The sequence below is a fragment of the Aureobasidium pullulans genome (assembly GCF_000721785.1).
Source record: "Aureobasidium pullulans EXF-150 unplaced genomic scaffold scaffold_23, whole genome shotgun sequence".
NCBI lineage: Eukaryota > Fungi > Ascomycota > Dothideomycetes > Dothideales > Saccotheciaceae > Aureobasidium > Aureobasidium pullulans.
In genome coordinates this window covers 5,096-23,825 of record NW_021941043.1, presented here as the reverse complement: position 1 = coordinate 23,825, position 18,730 = coordinate 5,096, and the positions used below count along the sequence as shown (strand labels likewise).

The window sequence follows — 18,730 nt, the reverse complement described above, 5'->3', positions numbered from 1 at the left end:
CAGCGGCTATACTGAACTTGCGCCTGAATGCCTATGCACGCAGCGATGTAGAGCTTCCAAGTTTCGAGCTATTCGGCCGTACAACGGTGACTGTCAGCCATGCTTTTGACCACGGTTTTTCTTGACTCCGGGTAAAAAGCTGCAGACGACTTGCCTGCCATGCGTCTCTGACATATCCAAGCGAGGTGCCGTACTTCATTCGCGGCTCTGTACACAAAGGCATTTCTGTCTCGACCTGCTGATCGCACGTCTGGCTCGAAGAGCAAAGGCTAAGTCGAGATGCCAATGTTGTCAATCGACAGGGCGCCCTAGTGAGGTACGTCTTCAAATGTGATCATTGTTGCTTGCTTGCCTGGGCAACGGATGGTTGGAGATTGAAGTGTTCGGACGTTGGGATCGGAGTATCATGACCAAGTCGAGTCACTACCTATATCGAGGAAACCGGATGCACGTGTAACCGAAGCATCCATCATTGCTGCTCAGACGCTGAAGAAGAAAAGGACGACAAACCATTCTCTGGTCAAGAAAGCAGAGCACGCAACTTGTCAAAGTCTGGCTCTCCCAATCCTGTCGCGGCATCCCACCCAGCCAAGACCTCCCACCCAGGCTCGAACTAACTGCCGTCACTACAGCCTCTACCTTGACTTCCGTCAGCAACATCGCGAAACACTGTCTTTGCTTTGTCGGAATAGAGCAAAGGGTTCAGGAATCCAAGTACTGCTTTTTCGCACGAAGGCGGATGTCGTTGATCAAAGCGACCATAGCGGCAAAGACTGGTGCCGAAGCACTTGTGCCACTACATCTGCTTGCAAAACCAGACTCAAGGGTCAGGTAGTTGTCTCCCAGAAGGCTGACATCAGGGACGCCTCGGCCAGTCTTGTTGTAGAGACCTGCATGACTTCCGTTCAGTGCTTTGATATACCCGGCCACGACGTTCGTCTGCCATGAGGGGCGGGCGAAGTAGTTGGAAATAACGAGGCAGTCCCACCATATGATGCTGTTGCTCCAACTGTTGTGATCCAGGGACATGATGAAGGGAAGGTGGGAACAAAGCGATGTTTGCCATCAGGCCCGACACATGTACTGGTCGTGCCGGCTCCTGCTGCACCGCCGTCGCCAGAAGACCCGATCACCGAGATTCCACGAGCGGCTGCCTGCGCGAGAAGATCGCAGACTTTTAGGTACAGTCTGCTCATCATCACTGTAGGAGATGGAGATGACTTGTGGTGGTGATTTCTGCTGAAGCACGTACTGCAAGAACTCAAGATAAGGCTCATTGTTAAGCTTTGCTGTGGGCACTGGTTTGTTCCCTGGTTGAGACAACTCAGCTGGTCGACCACCGACCGAATAATATGTGATAGGCAGCTTGCCAGTGAAGACACTTGCGTAGCCAAGATCGAGATCTGGCTCTACAGCGAGGTCACCACCAGTGTACGACTTGACACCTTTCAAGAAAATCAAATGGAATCGAATTAAATCGCAACGAATCGTAGTCTAACTTTATGTTAGTAAATGCTTGCAACATTTAATACACATATTTGTAAAGACATGACCTTGCTTCGATGACCATCATAACTATCATGAAACTAGCGATTAAAGCTAATATGCAGAATAGTGTCCAACCCCAATCGGGGGCGTATCTCTCCTGACTAGATTGTAACGTGATTCCTGCATCGACATGGCTTAAGGACTTGGCCTCTGCATTCTGAACACTCTTCTCCAAGAATCGATGGATCATTTGCTTGACTTGTTGAGGGTGATCATAGGGAACCATGTGTGATGCGTCATAATGTCTCACATAGGTCAAGTGGTGCGCTGAATACCATTCCCCAACAGCCCGGTCGTCAACGACCCATGTGGCATGTAAGGAATGATCGATGTGCAGATTGTGTAGTCCTGCAGTACCATTCCATTCCAGTGATTGAATGAATCGCTCTAGTCCGAGGTGATTGCAAGCAAAGTCTTTGTCACCTGCGTATAGCAGAACAGACATCTCGCTGATGAGGTCCGGAAGTAATCTGGACGAAGGTAAGGAGTCTTGATCGGTGAACGCTGCTCCGACATCTGGTCGGCATTCTACCCATTGGCCTGAGTCGGGATCTACATGCAGTATCTCCACTACGTCTTTGCGCTGCATATACTCAGAGAGACTGGTCTGTTCTGGAGGGAAGTTTAGACCGCATCGGGGGAATTCGTCCCATTTGCGCACGTCGTACATGTTGAAGCAGTTGCCGTCTCTCTGGCTAAGCATCAGGATATCTCCCATCAGATCCTTACATTTGGGAGAGCGAACGTGATCTCTCCCTCCACTGGCCAACACTTCTAGGCACGCTCCCTGTTTGTGCTTGAGAGCTTCCAATGAATCTTTTGGAACAAGATCATTGGCTAGGGCATAATCCAGATAGGCAGGGTACTGTGCTTGTCCGTCCATCCACCCATTTCCTATCATCAGTCCAGATAGATTCCAGTGGCTAACTTTGTTGCGATTGCGCAGTTGGATGGCCCGAGCGATGTACGGGATGTATTGACTAGCAAAAGACTCTCCAGCCAGGTATAACTGCGAACGATATAAGCATTCTTATGTCCAACCACTCATCAAATCTTGACTTACACTGTTACTAGCATAGTGTGGGAATTCGTCGAAAAAGTTCTCAAGAAATGCGATGATGGATTCGGCGGCCTGTTTAAGCTCGGAGGCGAAGAGTTTAGGAGGAGCAAAGCTATATCCAGTGCCGATTAGGTTATCGACAAATAGCATATTCCCAAACTCGGCCCATGATCCTGCGTTGTGTGTTAGAGTGCCGTCTACTTGCACCCTAAAAGGTCCCGTTTCGAGCATCGCTCTAGTTAATAAGCTATAGCCGGGTCCACCATTGAACTATAGAATGGTTTTGTCTGCTAATTCTAGAAGCGAGCTTACGAAATGCTAGAAGAAGAGGCTTATATTCTGCGCAGGTGAGATTAACATTAAGCTAGGGCACATGTTATTAGCTCGATAAGGATTAGAGAACTTTAGAGTATACATATTCACCCGGTATGTAAAGCAGATAGCAAAGCTAGCGCATTAGGGAGGGAAGTAACTTCGTATCTTAACTAAGCGAGGCCGTCGGAATAGGCTTCTAAAGCTCCTAACTACTATAACAACAGCACGGTAGTAAGTAAAATCGTAGGGAGCATAACGAAAGTAGTCGAGGACACTAAAGACACTTGCTTAGCTACGGTTATCGAAGCTAAAGGTAGGAGACGTAATAACGTATAGCAGAAGTGTAGTATTTACGACAACGCTTTCGGTCTTTTAGCGCATCTTTAGAGTAGGCTAAATGCGGAGTCCTTATCTATACTAATTATTACGCTACTAGCGAGAACTTTAGCGATTAGTCGTATAAGCTAAGAGTATAGTATAGCTATCTCCCCCGCGAATAATAAGCTTAACCGACAGCTAATTAATAATAGCCGCCGTATCGCCGCGCAAAACTCGGCTAGGCCGGCGCGAACACAATTATATTCTTAAGGTTAGAAGTTATAAGAATTTGCTACCTACGGCTTTAAAGTGATTAAAGCTTACGAAACTTCTAAAATTTTAAGTCGTTCGTTAGTTTTACATAACAAGTATTACTCTAGATATGCTATAAATTCATGAATAGTTTGCGTAAAGTACAAGCTATAGGTGTATCCCATTTTTAAGTAGTATAGCTCTATATATGCTGCGTAAATAATCAAAATAGGTAGTTTTAAAAAGTGTCTAAAATTTGGGGTTTCCATCGATTTATTTACCTTGCAAAAAAAGAAATAATTAAGAGCAAATCCCAAATTCCGATACTATTTTGTTTTGCTAATAACTTATGCTATAGCTATTAGATTTTGATGATTACTAGTTCTATAGATAGGTAACATTATAAGCTATATTAGGTGTGAATCTTAGACTAATGAGGTATATATCTAATGCGCAATAAGTATAATCGTAAGTAAATTTTAGCAAAGCAAATTCTAGCTAGAAAACATAGGATTACTTACTATATAACTATATTTACGATAATGTTTTATGTTCTCTATATAGAATAACATGCATTATATACACCTACTAAACATTATAACTATACATCTATTCGTTATAGAGTTATATCTATATATATGTAGAAACATAGTAAAAGTTGCAAATAAGACTCTAAGGCCGTAGGCGACAAATTCTTACGACTTCTAACCTTAAGAATAAAGGCTTAATGTAATGTAGGGCAAGGGTTAATCTATACGAGGATCTAACTTTACCTTTTACATATTTAGGTCGTATTTCCGTACACTTTATATAAGTCTATAGAGGCATAGAATAAGCGTAATGTAGGAGATTATAATATAATAAGTGTTAAGCTAAGGGCTATAGAGTAACATTTATCTATAATAGAAACCTGTTTAATTAACATAGACGTCCTAAACGATAGGTACTTACTTATCGAGCTTAATGTCGTAGTTCTTAGCGTACTCGACTTTAGGGTCGCGCTTATCGAGCTTAATGTTGTAGTTCTTAGCGTACTCGACTTTAGGGTCGCGCTTATNTCTGCGATTATTATGTCGTTAAGCACACTTAGCTAAGAGATATTAAGCATTACTAAGCCCTAGACCCTTACGTTAATGTAGCTAGAATAAGGTTAATCTACTAAGTCTAGGGTTATGCTCCTAACGAGAAATATATCTATCATCTAGTAAACTATTACCTACTAAAAGAGGATAAAGATTAAGGGTTAATACGAGCAGGTTATCATATCTACTAATTAACCTTATAGGGACATAATAGCTATAGTATAGCCTAGTAGATTTGTCGTAGTAGCAGACTTACATTTCGTGCTTTACTTCGGTACGGAAATCCTCCTACGAGTCCGTGCTTGCTTTAGCCTTAAGGCTAGTTGCTCTTAACTACGCGATTGTGTCTTAAATGCTATTAGGCCTAAGGAACTAGAGGTCACATCGCTGTAAAGGTTCCATTTCGTGTAAGTGACCATTATACGAGCGCTCGTATAGACGCTATCGCTTGCCTTACCCTCGTCGACGGGGAAATAGAAGGCTCTGTCTATGCTTATACTACACTAAGACTCGTCTAATACTAACTCTATTAAGGCTTAGACCAGGACCGATAGAATTTTCAAGGCGCATTCCAAGACCTTATGAACGGCTCGCGAGACGTATGCAGTGATCATCCCAAGCAGATGAAATACCGATTTGCGATGGGTGTTGATGATATTGACATAAGACAAGTCCTTCTTTTGAGCCTCCCCTTTCGCTACAGCCATAAAACATGAACCACAATGTGTACATCAGACTGAAGCCGCCAGCGCGATAGGAAGTCACCACCATCACGAACAGTCACGGTCAACCCTGGCCATGACCGCCTGCCTTGCTGGGGGACACTTTCGATCCGTCGATGATCCTATACCAGCCTCCATCCCCCAGATCCGTTTGCTCAAAAGGACAGCTAACATACTTGGTGAATATAGTTGTGCTGATCTCATGGGCCTTCCGAGCTTGCTGCATAATCTGACGCTCACAGTGACCTGTGTGATGGTAGTTTCCAATGTATCCATCCAGCGGCACTGCGGCAAGTACAGCGCGATGCATCTTTCGCCACATGTATGTACAGTGATACATATGGAACTCTTGAGTCACGAACAGTTCATCTTGCTCACCGAGAGCAACGGAGTCATACGGCACAGCCTCTGTACCATTCTGAGAAGTGAAGAACGTCCAATTGCGGAGGCTGGCAAATTCAGCCATCAGATCGGAGTCGAAGCATCGCGGGGGTGTCCACGCGAAGGACATCACGTCGTATTGACAGCCTCGAGAGCGCGCTTCGTTGGGGGTAATACCGCAAGTCTCAGGAACCTTGGTCGTGTGTAAAGTATGCGCGGCCGCTAGAGCCGAGAAGATGACTATGGCCAGCACGAGTATAGAGGTGAGAGCGATCTTGAGCTTGCGGTGCGATGAAGAACGCGTGGGTGGGTTCTCTTTGGTAGGCGCATGTGTTAAGTCCTCAGACGAAGGTAAACTGGCGTAAAGCATCTGGCCGGGCTTCGATACAGTAAGTGACAAAGAAAGGCAGATTGTTTGGGCATGTATCAAGATAGGCCGGTTCTTTTGTATCAGATATCGGCGGAATGTCGTCCACGACATGTCCACCCACACAGCTTTGCAAGCTTTTTGCTTGATGCACCATGAACGCCAAGATCCATAAGCGATGAATCCTTCTCGGCAGGTCGAACAAGTTCGGACGGGACTTCACGCTTGATGACAGATTGCGGGAGTCAGGGCCGTGCACAGATGCTACAAGTATCTGACACATCCGGTGTTCCGAAACGCTAAAGGCTGTTGATAGTCAGGGGTTGCTGCACGGATTGTGGTTCTTATCGCGACTTTTACCTACCTATCTCGGCTTTCGTTCCAAGCACTTGTGGGACGCGCGATGCACGAATAGATAAGGTCGGAAAAGCCAAAGATTGCGACTCAGAAATGTTGACGCCTAAGACCTTTGCTGACGTACAGTACACCTTACCGCTCCTCTGGTTGTACGAAGACGAAGACCATCATGGACCTAAGAATGTGCGCCTGCTCTGCCACGACGTTTGGTCCAGGAAGTTGTTCGGGGAGCTTCGACTTCACGCTGCTCTTTGAACAGGCAGTTCTCGAAATAGCGCCTGCCTGTTTGTTTCTTGTCGCATCGCTCTGGCGCTTTCGCTCCACCTGGAAGTCTCCCATCAAGACGATTCCCTGTCGCATGTATATGTTCAAACTTGTAAGTTCTGTACTTACCCGGTTTAGGTCGGTCAGACACGTTCTCACAACCTATTCTAGTCTGCTATAACAGTATTGGCCATCTTGCAGCTCACTCTGCTCATTCTCTGGATCACACGTGCATGTGAAAGAACGACCACGTCAATAGTGGCTGCTATGTTGGCCCTCGTTATCGCATTGGTCTTCCTCCCTCTCTCACACACAGAACATTCGAGATCGGTCCGACCTTCGACCTTGATATGCGTTTATCTCGTTGCCTCCATGGTTTTCGATGCAATACAAGCACGCACTCTGTTCATCACTGGTGACGACGTCGCTATCCCAGCGACCGTTTGCCTCGGTATTGCTACCAAGCTGCTCATAACGCTGTTGGAAGCGCGTGAAAAGCGCGAATATCTCCGACAGCCCTTTAGCTCATATCCCCCTGAGACCATCGCCAATACATTCAACCGTACATTCCTATGGTGGCTCAATCGAACCTTTGTCACTGGATTCCGGAAGCTTATGACGCACGATGATCTGGATTCTACCAGTTCCGATCTACGTTCAAGGGTGTTGGCACAGAAGCTGCAAACCTCCTGGGAGTCTCGGTGCACGTTGGGAAGCCAGGCTGTACCACCCAGTAGATGGATGCTTCCACTCGCATCATTCTCGTGCTTCAGATCAGAGGTGTTATTAGTCATTCCAGCTCGACTCTTCTTGATAGGTTTCAACTATGCGCAGCCTTTCTTGTTTGCTAGAGCTATCAAGTTGCTGGCTGACCCGACCAATGTCATGACAGAGAACTATGGCTACGGACTCATTGCCGCTACCGGAATCATATACGTCGGCATTGCTGTAAGCTCAAGAATTCGCCTGAAAGTGCTCAAGCTGACACGTTCCAAGCTGGCTACGGTCAGGTACCAGCAGAGTATGTTCAAGACATTGACAATGTTCCGCGGCGCCATGGTCTCCTTAGTTTTTGACCACTCCATTGCACTGTCCGATCACATGAATGCAGACAATGCAGCGATCTCGCACATGTCGACAGGTACGCCGCCTCTTGATGAAAGCACACATGATACTGAACCTAGTCTTAGACATCGACGCTCTCTCACGATCACTGGTTGAGATCAACGAGTTTTGGGCTCGTCTGATAGAAGTGAGTGGAGTCCTTGGCTGTCGCTTGATTGGAGCTAACCACGAAACCGATAGGTTGGCTTGGGCATCGGTTTGTTGGCAAGTCAGATCGGTGGTGTTGCTGTGGTCCCTATCGTACTGGTCGGAGTGTCCACCTACTGCCAAAGGTTCGTTTCGAGCACGATTGGTGCTAAAAGAAAAGCTTGGAGTGGCGAGGTTCAGAAGAGAATCGGTATTACTGCGACCATACTAGGTTCAATGAAGTCTGTCAAGATCATGGGTCTGGTACGTCATGCGTCTAATATACCCAGCTTGCTAACGGTGATCACTAGGTTTGGGCTCTGTTGTCGAACATTTGATACAGTCTGCTTGCTTGGCAGAACTCCGAGCATCCAGAGGATTCATGTGGCTGATTCTGGCCATGAACTTTGTTGGTCTGTAGTCAAGACCCTGTCACACATTGAATGGAAGGCTGACAATTCTAGCTGTCATACCTGCGACGTGGGCGCCGACAATAACATTTATCGTTTATGCTATTCAAGCCACTGTCAGACACACCGAGTCGCTTGGTATCGCTCAAGCATTCACATCCCTGGCTCTGCTAACCTTAGTGACAACGCCTGCATCGAAACTACTGACTGTTTTGCCGCAATCTGCAGCAGCCATGGGTTGTTTCGAGCGACTTCAAAAGTTCCTGCTCTTACAAGTAGCGTCCGACCGGGCGATTGCACGGTATGGCATAGAACGTGACAGCTCGTTACCAATTGCATCTTCGCATCCATCCGAGGTTGAGTTGCAGACGTTCATCGCAAAAGCCGACACGGAACAAGCAGTAATCACCGTGGAAGATCTTACAGTGTGTCCCACCACCACTTCCCCACCTGCTATTTCCCATGCATCGTTTCGAATCGAAAGGGCGTCAGTCACTGCGCTCCTCGGTCCAACGGGTTCAGGCAAGACAACCCTTCTGAGAGCATTACTCGGTGAGCTCCGCGTCGAATCTGGACTTATCTCGCCTCTTCGAGGTCCGGTCGCTTACTGTGCTCAAACTCCCTGGCTGGTTAATTTGTCTGTACGATCTAACATTTGTGGACCGTTCGCACGGGACACCGCTATTCATGAAACTTGGTACGAGGAAGTCTTGCACGCTTGCTGTTTGGACTCCGACCTTTCGATCTTCCCACAAGGAGATTCAACCCAAGTTGGGAGTAAAGGCTTTACTCTTAGCGGAGGGCAGAGGCACCGTGTCGTAAGTCAACCTCTATCAACAATGAATGTCACGACTTACTCAAACAGGCTTTGGCCCGGGCGGTTTATTCTAGACAAAGAACACTAATTCTCGATGACGCGATGAGCGCCGTCGACCAAAACACCGCGCAATTGATGCTGGCACGACTCCTTGGTCCTAAGGGCTTACTGCGAAAGAGCCAGTCCACTGTACTCATAGCAACCCACTCTAGTACACAATTCCTGATCATATGCACGCACATCTTTTACTGATTGCTCAACAGTGGCTGTTCTTCCGTTCACTGACATGGTCCTGCGTCTCGATACCAGCGGCGAGCTGACCACGTCTCATAACACGCCTACATTCAAGATTGAATCCTTCGCGACAATCGCCGACTACACTAAACCCTTGACAGATCCAGATTCATCTTCATCACCCGAAAAGTCCAAAGCGCGTCCTACTGGATCGAGTGACGACGATCGCAAAGCTCTTTCGACGAATATGGGTGATACTTCCATCTACAGATTCTATTTCGGATCCATCGGCCTCACTTGGTTTATCGCATTCATTGTTACCACCATCGCGGGCACATTTTGCAGTCATTTTTCACGTAAGTCTACCCGAAAGCAAATCCACCCATGTCTAATCGTTCTCGAACAGAGGTCTGGCTCCAGTTTTGGACCAGCAATGGTGGAACGCATCTTTCGCTGTATCTTCCTGTCTTCGTGGTGCTTGCTCTCCTGACCAACATCTTCACCAATCTCAACATGTGGTATGTACTAGCTACACGAGCGTCTCTACTCAGATCTGACAGGCTAGGATCATGTTCCTCAACATCATGCCAAGATCGGTCGCTCATCTCCATTCGACCTTGTTGAAGACCACATTGATGTCTGTAAACGTTCTGGACTTTCTTCTCGTACGTTGAGCTGATCTCTTACAGTGCACCTCTGTCTTTCTTCGCGTCGACAGACACCGGAAACATCCTGAACAGGTACATGGCTTTCAGAATCATTGATCACGCTCGCATGTTAATCGAGGCTTCACAGGTTTAGTCAAGATATCTCTTTGACTAGTATGACACTTCCCACATCACTTCTATCTTCAGGAATCGGTAGGTTCGAGGCCTCATGCTGGTCTGAACTGTTGCTGATGATTCAATAGCACTCTTCGACAGCCTCGCACAAGCCGCATTGATCAGTCTCGGATCGGCGTACATGGCAATAACAATCCCTTTCGTACTGCTTGCCATTTATCTCATCCAAGCAGTGTACTTGCGAACCTCTCGACAGATTCGGTTCATGGATCTTGAAGCGAAAGCCCCAGTGTACTCACACTTCCTCGAAGTAGGCGAAGGCGTCGCTACGATACGAGCCTTTGGGTGGCAGGAAGCCGCAAAGGAGCGCAATGCAGACCTTCTCGATGCTTCCCAGACTCCATACTATTTGATGTACTGTATCCAGAGATGGCTTCAATTGGTTCTCGACCTCCTCGTCGCGGTCATGGCCGTTGTGGTGATGGCTCTGGCAGTTTCGCTCCGCTCTTCAACTAGTGCTGGTCTCTTGGGCGTCGCTCTGAACAACATTCTAGGCTTCAACCAGTCTCTAGGTCGATTTGTTCGAGAATGGACCAATCTGGAGACTTCCCTCGCCGCAATTTCCCGAGTGAAGGAGTTCTCGGAAACTACTGGCTCAGAGCGAGACTGCGACCATACAAACCCAGCTTCACCATCCTGGCCATGGTCAGGAAGTATTGTCCTGAGCAATGTGTCAGCTTCCTATACCGCTGATGACTCACGTCTGATCCTCAGCGATATCAGCTTCGAGATCGCCGCTGGCCAGAAGATCGGTATCTGTGGACGCACTGGAAGCGGTAAGAGTTCTCTCTTGCTCACCTTCCTTCGTCTGCTCGAGCTTACCTCTGGCTCCATAACCATCGACGGACAGAACATCGCGAACATATCTCTCCAAAAGCTTCGCTCAAGCATAACAACAGTAGCACAAGATCCTCTGTTGCTGCCTATGTCGATTCGTCAGAATCTCGACCTCCGTAGTACAGCAGCAGATGAGTCCATCATCGCAGCCCTCCGCAAAGTCTGTCTCTGGGACTTGGTGTCGGAACGTGGGGGTCTTGATGCAATCCTATCAAAGGACTCCGTCAGCCAAGGCCAACTTCAATTACTCGCTCTTGCAAGAGCGCTCCTCCAGACGACAAAGATTCTATTGCTGGATGAAGCAACAAGCAACCTTGATGCTGAGACTGATCAGATCATGCAAAAAGTGATCCAGGATGAGTTTGCATCTTGCACGGTCATTGCTATTGCGCATCGGGTAAGTCTAACGTCACGAGTGCGGAAGTCCTTGACTGACAAATCAATCTAGTTGGATACGATTAGTGAATTCGACAAGATAGCTGTTCTTGACCATGGCAGATTGGTTGCATTTGATTATCCGGATGCTATCTTGAGGCGTAGGGACTGTGATATGCTATTAGAGGCATGAGCTGCCCTGGGTTAAAGAAAGAGCAATCGGCTTCTAGGTGAAGCTTGAGTGGACGGAGAGCTAGTATTATAGCTCCGGAGATGGCGGTTTGGATATTGCTTCGTGACTTTCCTATACAAAGCCCACACGTGGGGAGCCGCGCTCGGCGGCCACGTGTACAACTTACTTCTGAAACCACTACAATGTCAACAACAGCTGGACGTAAGTGTTCCCACGTTGAACTGTTGACCAGGCCGAATACCGCAAGTCAGATTCCGCCGAGGCAACCCGCGGATACATCGTTCTATCACAAGAGCATGCAAATCTGTCCCTCGGATCAAAACTAATCGACCATCACTCGTGACAATCCTACGAGAGCCTAAACAGCCGACGTCTTTGAGACGTTCAACCATGAATTCCGCCTGCCTGCTCCTCACGATCTACACAGATACTTCGAAACCCTCTCGTTCTCTACAATAATGTCCACTACTACAAAAACTCACCAACTACTACCAAGACTCACCAAAAAGTTGTTGTTGTCATCTGTGGCTTCCTGGCCCAATCGGTCATTACGTACTTCGATAACGGTGCATTCTAGAGCGTCTTTGCTAGTGTAGCGACCGCTGGCGCTCTCGTCGCAGTCCACTTCTTTAGCGACGATGCCAAGGTAGCATCCAACCAGGGCAAAACGACAATGCAAACCGAAAAGTCGAGTTGGAATCAAGCCGAATAGTGGAATATCACTCATCGCTTTGCTCGACGCTGTTGTCCGCATCCTAAAACGCGAGGTTATGGCAGACTCGCTAGATCTTCTTTACACAATGCGAGACTTGGTCTGGACGTATGAAGTTCGCTATCGCAAAGACCAGTATGATTGAATGTGGCGCCAGCGGAAGCGTGAGCGACGTCGCATATACTTTTGGACCGGATGCGTAGTTCTGATTGTCGCTAGAACCAAGTTTGACAGCTCCTGATGCGCTTCCTGTCATCCGTTCGAAGTCGAGGCAATGAAGGTCTCAACACTCAGCGCAAATTATGTTTGAATAGTTCAGGCGGGAGGCTATCCCAAGTCCTGGACCCAAGCGCCGTTGGCCCATCGTAACCTTGTAGCGCGTACATACGGACCCCTTGTCTCGAAGCTCTTAAGATCGAGCAAGTGTAATTACGTCAAGGTTGTTTACCAGGAACGTTTTGAGTCGACCAAGCACACCGTCCATTGAACTTGCGAGAATAGTTGCCTTTTCGTACGAATTGAGTAGCGAGGGATTGGCAGCATGTACCTCGTTCAGAAATTTGCACACATGCAGACACAGGGGGTAGCGTTTCAGCGAGTCTTATGCAGCATAAACACTGGACGTGAGTTCGAGACTTGCATCAAAGCTGGTAGGTAGCTGTTGGAGATGCTACACATCTGGGATCGAAGTGTCTCGCACGGCAGTTGCGCGATGAGGGTGTCTCACTCCATCGCCCAGAAGGAAGATGTTCAAGATCACCTGACAGCTGCGAAAGACCGAGATATCCAACACCATGCGAGGTATTCATGCGTCTTTGCCAAAAGACGTCTTCGCAGGCGCCAGGCGCCGGGCGCGCGAAATGAAGAGTGTGCCAACAGCCAAGATGAACTTGGCTGCCACTCGGCCGTATGCGCTACCACGAATGACGTCCTGACCCAGTGACCTGGTATTGAAGGATGAAATGTTCCGGAAACCGCAGGAGTTGATGCATCACCAGGTTCCGGCAAGTCCAGAGCGTTCAACATGATGTAGGCCGAGCCCTGGCATGAAGTGGAGCAAAGTGATGCTTGACAAGACCAAGAACATAAGAGTGAGAGATTTCGCTTTGTCGTTCCGGAGATCCTACATCGATTCTATGCCATCGTGACCATGACCTCACTATTAGCTGTACAGCCGCTTCGGCCTCTTCTTGTCCGACCTCACCAGTCATTTGCGACATAAGCGCTCAATTACCTCTCTACAATGTCACAGGACTTGGAGGTCAAAGAGTCTGTCAAGTCGGGTTACCACCGCAAACTGCGAACGCGAGTATTCTGAGCGGCCTCGCTCAGTGTTGCACCGACAGAGATTCTGCGAGGATACGCGTTCAAGACGACTGCGTTCACTATTGCGCATCAGACCAAGAAGACTTCAACAAGTGTATACACAGTTTTCTCACGCCCGGGTTCATCGGACACTGCGAGAACATCAGCGAGAGAGTCGAAACTGGTACGTGGCAAGCGAGACTGCGCGAGTATGGATGCTGATGATGCTAACAATGTCTTCAGGACAAGCCGAAGTGCGACAGAGTAGGATAGGGTTGGCCTCATTGGCAATAGTGATGTTGAGCCTGGGAGCAGTCTTCTTGTAACCGTAATCTCATTCTCATTGCTTGCGCTGAGTGTATTGTATTGTAGGTGTTACACCTCCCTCACCATTCAATGATCTTTTCGCTCTGCCAAAAGCCGCCAGACGAGCCTCCAAAGTCTTCAAGACCCAACATGACGGGGGTCTTTGCGCCTTGGTCGGGAGTCTTGACGCCGTTGCCCTTTGTCATGTCGGTGTTGACGTAGCCAGGACAGCATGCGTTGATCAGGACGCCTCTGCCTTTCTTGTCTTCTTCGGCGGCAATGGCCTTTGTGAAAGCAGTTGTACCGGCCTTGCTGACGGCGTATGCGGCGGATGGCCATCCTTGCTCTTTCTCTTTGCCTGCCTCGACAGCGCTTGTGAAGTCCTGCATGAGGGCGGTGCAGTCGGGGACGCCGGACTGGGAGGCGGAGGTGAAAGCGTCGCGCAGTTCGGGCGTGTATTTGTTGAGCTTGCCAGCCATGGAGCTGACGTTGACGAGGCGGCCTCCATCGCGAATGAGGGGGAGGATGGATTGTGTCGCTTCGAGGGTGCCGTAGTAGTTTGTCGCAAGTGTCTGCTTGACGACGTTGGAGTCGAAGCCTTCCATGGCGATGCCGGCGTTGTTGATCAAGACATCGATGCCGTCGGGGTGTTCTTTCTGCAGGAAGTCGCGGAAGGCGTGAATGCTGGACTTGTCGCTGACATCAAACTCGTGGAAGGTGATTGTCGTGTCGCCGCCATCTTCTGCCAGGACCTTTGCCTGCTTGAGTTGTGGGTCGTTCTGAAGAGTCTTGACTGCTTCGGCGCCACGGGATGCTGAGCGTGCGCAGAGGTAGATAAGAAGGGGGCCGCTACAAAGTGGAGACGATGGGTAGGTCAGGGCGAGGTTGCGGACTGTCGGCTAGTTAGTGAAGGCTTCACAGCAGAAGATGGCGACGGGTACCAATTGCGAGACCGATGCCTTTGTTTGCGCCTGTGACAGCTGCGACTCTGGATTGAACTGCCATGATTGATGTGATGTGCGTTTGCAGCTTGTTTTTGTCAGTAGGAAAGACTGAGAGGCTGCGTTGAGTGTGTCGCAAAGAGTCATGACGTTTACAAGCTCGAGGTGGAGAGTCCCGAAGATTTCGCTTCGACTGGCCCTTGCGCAACACCTTGATGTCCGAAAACCTGGAAAACTTCAACACCTTAGCATCACATTACTTTGCTTATTTACCGAACCTTCTAAGCCTTCACTTTACTCCGTCTCGCTCATGATCCGGTCTAAAGTGCTCCATGCATAATCACAAGCCGGTGGGCCGTTGAGTGCAAGCGCTTTGCGAATCAACAAGTTCATAGTTTCAAATATGCTGAGCAACCATTCATGGGTCACCGATCGTGAAGCAGTGGTGCGCCCTTCAAGGGTTAGGCGAACAGAACCTGAGACCGGATAGAGATTGGAGACAAAGTCACTAGGGCCTACAGATGGGGAAATACCCTCGGCGTTCACTTGACCATGGTAGCCAGGGTCATCGGTACAGCGTTTTGGACGAGCAGAGGTCCTTCGAATTGGTCAACGAAAGACGCATTCTGTCTTCGACTACTTGATCGCAGCACTCGTACGCTGGAAAAAGATGATCTGTATGGAGGCAGCAGGTAGTCCCTGCTTTTACAGGTTCGATAAGCGATTGACAAATGTGTGTTACAGAACGCGTCATTCTCGGCGACACAGATTGGTCCGTCTTCACATCTGCAGGCAACAGCGGTTTTTACATGATCTTATCGGTTTTCGTTGGTGCAGGTTCACAAATGGGGCGGGGTAGTACCATGCCAAAAACACGTGACCTGGTGACTTCTGAACTGGGGCTCGTCGCCTGCCCTTTTGCTGTCTTCCCCGTTCTACACCTTTTCCCTTCGTTACAAACTCTGCAAGGCACGACATCGAATTGACCAGCAGCCAGTGCATGAGTCCAACTTCAGATGTCGATCACTCTTTGGAAAGTCGCCATGTTTCGGTGGAGCTGCCAGGTCGTGAAGATGCGACAATGTCAAGCCAACTGGCCCATGGAGCCGCGAGCGAGGGGATGAGCGCTTAGCTGCAAGCAATTGGAGCTTACCTCATCTACACTGCAACATGGTAGGTGACTCATCTGACATCAATAAGTCTAGATGCGTTTCTGACTTCGTGGAACACAGGGGCTTCCTTAGCGCCTATGGATCCTATCAGATTTACTACGAGTCGGCACTGCTGAAGGAGGCTTCGCCTATAATAATTACCTAGGTTAGAACCGTCGAGGGTATCCTTATCATTCTAGGAGGAGTAGTATCTAGTCCCATCTATGATCGCGGCTTCGTCCGCAAGCTATTATTAGTAGGGTCTGCTTTGGTAGTCGCGGGCATTATCTTGCTAAGTTTGTCAACTAAATTTTATCAAGTTTTGTTGACGCAAGGCTTCTGCGTTGGTGTCGGCAGCGGTATGCTGTATACTCCCAGCATCGCTTTGGTCTCTTCTTGTTTCCATAAACGACGAGCCCATGCTATCTGCCTGGCGACGTGCGGAACCGCCTTTGGTATGTCAACGTCAGTGTCACCGCCCTGTCTTGCAACGACTTACCTCCGTTCACATGCTGTGGTACAGAATCTAACCTACTACAACAGGTGGAATCTTATACCCTATCGTGTTTGTGAAGCTTCTTCCTCGGATCGGTTTTGCGTGGACGACCCAAGTGCTGGGATTGATCACACTTGTCGAACTTACCATCGCAATGTCGATCATGATACCACATACGAAGCAACGCGCCCGAACCTCTGAGTCTCGCAGACTTTTTGATCTTAAAGCGCTGTATGAACCGATGTTTGCAATCTACTGCCTTGCCTTATTCTTCATGTGGATAGCATACTGGGTCCCGTTCTTCATCATCCCTAGCTTCGCGCGATACAGACTTGGAGCATCCTCGACACTGTCGTTCTACCTGCTTGCAGTTGCCCATGCGGCGACATTGCCTGGACGTATCCTCGCTGTCTGCGCGTCCACTCGCTATGGGATACCGCAGATGCTTCTGGCTTCCTCGATCGCGACTGGAGTGATGCTTTCAGCTTGGACTGCCGTAGGTACGATCAATGCATACATCGTCTAGATCTCCATGCTCGGTCTCGCAATGGCGCCCCTGGCTGTTTTGGTTCCTGCCATCATCCCACAGATTTGTCCTCGGAAGGAAGTCGTGGGCGTTCGAATGGGAATGGCCTGGGCTTCAGCATCTTTTGGGGTCTTGGTTGGGACTCCTGTTTCGGGCAAGTTGATCAATGTCGAGACTGGATCGTTCTGGAAAGCTCAAGTATTTATAGGTGTGGCTATGTTGGCAGGTTCTGCGTGTGTTGCATTTCTGTGGCGCGCTATCTCTCGAAGAGACAAATTGTTGGCGACAGGACTGTAAGGTTCTGTGAGATGATAGGGTAGTATGCGATGACATTGGACTGTGATTGAGTCTGAGGTAGTTCATCGACAGGCACTCACGTCGTACCGAGTTCGGATGGTCAAGTGTATGAACTAAGCAATCGTTCAAAATTCGTAGCAAACACGAGTGATACAGGATGGCAGATAAAATTTCACACCAACTTCAACGCATCTCCCACCAGTCAATCATTCACGCGACTTGTTTGGATCATAATCTTCCCAGCCGTACGTTCCCTCAGACATCGGATACTTCTTCGCGTCGGCTGCGTCTTCTTCCGCATTCATAGCCATCCCTCTTTGCTGTGCTCGTTCTGCTGGACTGATCCTCTTCAAGAATTCTGAGACACGTCTTCCGAATCCTCGGCTGCTGTGATCATCTAAATTGGATGGACCTGCTTCTCCAGAATTAACTGCAGGGTGATTATCGCCTTGCTGACCAAGCTTCTCCTTCTCTTCTGCTGCTGTAGGAAACTGATGGTGAGAAGTCGTAGGATGCGATGTAGTTGATGTTTGCTCGACGAGTTGGCCATTGACTACTTTCTTGCCTCCGATGTTGAAAGTTTCCATGTAGGCGCCAGGGACTATCATGTCACGTCTCTCTGCCCATTCCTTGAGTGCTTTAAGATTGGCTGCTTCTTGGGATGCTGTACGTCGCGAGTATTGTGGGGGATCAGCTGCTGCTGATGTCTCAGGTTCACGCAAGGTCTCATCGGTGTAGGCTGGTGGCAAGGATTCTGGATTGCTTTTTGACATGTTTGCAAAGATATGAATTGCAAGAGGTCGCTCGAGATTTCTTCGGCACAAAGAGAGGAAAGTGGTATGAATTGATCGAGAAGAAGAAGGATGTTAGGATAGGATATAATGCTTGGTTCCCTATCTTATACATGCTTCTTGATGCTTATTAATGCTTGTCGATGCTTGTTACTTCTTGATTTAGAATCAAGCTATACTCAGGTACACGGAACAGTCGGCCTCAAGCTGGAAGGATTCTGGAAGATTGTCAGCCTGTAAAGTGAAAACGTGAAGAGCTGCCTGCAGCCTGACGAATGAACCGCGGAGCGGGTGGTGACGTAAGTCAAGATGACATCTTCACGCTCTGCCGCATTCCCCCAACACCTCTGGGGAACTTGATCACCTGGAGCTGTTACAAAGCTAGGCGACTGGGCGGGGTGCGAAATGAACGGACTGTCTTTGAGTAAGAGAGATTGAGTAGTTTGGACAACAGTCACATTTTTGTCTAAATGCAGGACGACGTGTTAGTCTCAAACCCCGCGCTACCTAGAGCCGACTCTGTTCAGAATGGGTCAGCGACAATATAGCGGCACCAGTACTAGTCAATAGTACAAGGTAG

At 48.6% G+C, this 18,730-nt stretch overlaps 7 protein-coding genes across 7 annotated transcripts; 2 read left to right on the top strand and 5 right to left on the bottom strand.

The window, feature by feature from the left end:
* Positions 1 to 702: 702 nt before the first annotated feature.
* On the bottom strand, positions 703 to 1,029 carry M438DRAFT_338604 (uncharacterized protein; the record flags this gene model as incomplete). Its single annotated transcript, XM_029904137.1, has 1 exon — positions 703 to 1,029. The coding sequence occupies one exon, from the start codon at positions 1,027 to 1,029 to the stop codon at positions 703 to 705; it is 327 nt and encodes a 108-aa protein (XP_029756815.1).
* A 496-nt stretch (positions 1,030 to 1,525) lies between these two features.
* On the bottom strand, positions 1,526 to 2,875 carry M438DRAFT_280986 (alpha/beta-hydrolase; the record flags this gene model as incomplete). The annotated part of the gene is made up of 2 exons (XM_029901203.1): positions 1,526 to 2,557; positions 2,612 to 2,875. Coding segments are annotated over 2 exons (1,296 nt in total), but the record flags the coding sequence as incomplete, so codon positions are not given.
* Positions 2,876 to 4,969: 2,094 nt separating this feature from the next.
* Positions 4,970 to 6,164, bottom strand: M438DRAFT_348581 (uncharacterized protein). Its single transcript, XM_029906173.1, has one exon. It carries the CDS (start codon positions 6,157 to 6,159, stop codon positions 5,362 to 5,364), a length of 798 nt encoding a protein of 265 aa, XP_029756813.1. The 5' UTR covers positions 6,160 to 6,164; the 3' UTR covers positions 4,970 to 5,361.
* An 874-nt stretch (positions 6,165 to 7,038) lies between these two features.
* On the top strand, positions 7,039 to 11,625 carry M438DRAFT_338602 (putative multidrug resistance protein; the record flags this gene model as incomplete). Its single annotated transcript, XM_029904136.1, has 14 exons — positions 7,039 to 7,614; positions 7,663 to 7,807; positions 7,857 to 7,918; positions 7,972 to 8,176; positions 8,229 to 8,330; positions 8,382 to 9,145; positions 9,193 to 9,355; positions 9,408 to 9,734; positions 9,785 to 9,896; positions 9,944 to 10,015; positions 10,068 to 10,118; positions 10,174 to 10,238; positions 10,289 to 11,454; positions 11,506 to 11,625. 14 exons carry the CDS (start codon positions 7,039 to 7,041, stop codon positions 11,623 to 11,625), a joined length of 3,930 nt encoding a protein of 1,309 aa, XP_029756812.1.
* A 2,403-nt stretch (positions 11,626 to 14,028) lies between these two features.
* On the bottom strand, positions 14,029 to 14,953 carry M438DRAFT_358534 (NAD(P)-binding protein; the record flags this gene model as incomplete). The annotated part of the gene is made up of 2 exons (XM_029907267.1): positions 14,029 to 14,840; positions 14,890 to 14,953. 2 exons carry the CDS (start codon positions 14,951 to 14,953, stop codon positions 14,029 to 14,031), a joined length of 876 nt encoding a protein of 291 aa, XP_029756811.1.
* A 1,106-nt stretch (positions 14,954 to 16,059) lies between these two features.
* On the top strand, positions 16,060 to 17,359 carry M438DRAFT_377245 (MFS general substrate transporter; the record flags this gene model as incomplete). Its single annotated transcript, XM_029908720.1, has 5 exons — positions 16,060 to 16,163; positions 16,212 to 16,495; positions 16,584 to 16,945; positions 16,979 to 17,032; positions 17,063 to 17,359. The coding sequence occupies 5 exons, from the start codon at positions 16,060 to 16,062 to the stop codon at positions 17,357 to 17,359; spliced, it is 1,101 nt and encodes a 366-aa protein (XP_029756810.1).
* Positions 17,360 to 17,565: 206 nt separating this feature from the next.
* On the bottom strand, positions 17,566 to 18,132 carry M438DRAFT_358533 (uncharacterized protein; the record flags this gene model as incomplete). Its single annotated transcript, XM_029907266.1, has 1 exon — positions 17,566 to 18,132. One exon carries the CDS (start codon positions 18,130 to 18,132, stop codon positions 17,566 to 17,568), a length of 567 nt encoding a protein of 188 aa, XP_029756809.1.
* Between the last annotated feature and the right edge of the window lie 598 nt (positions 18,133 to 18,730).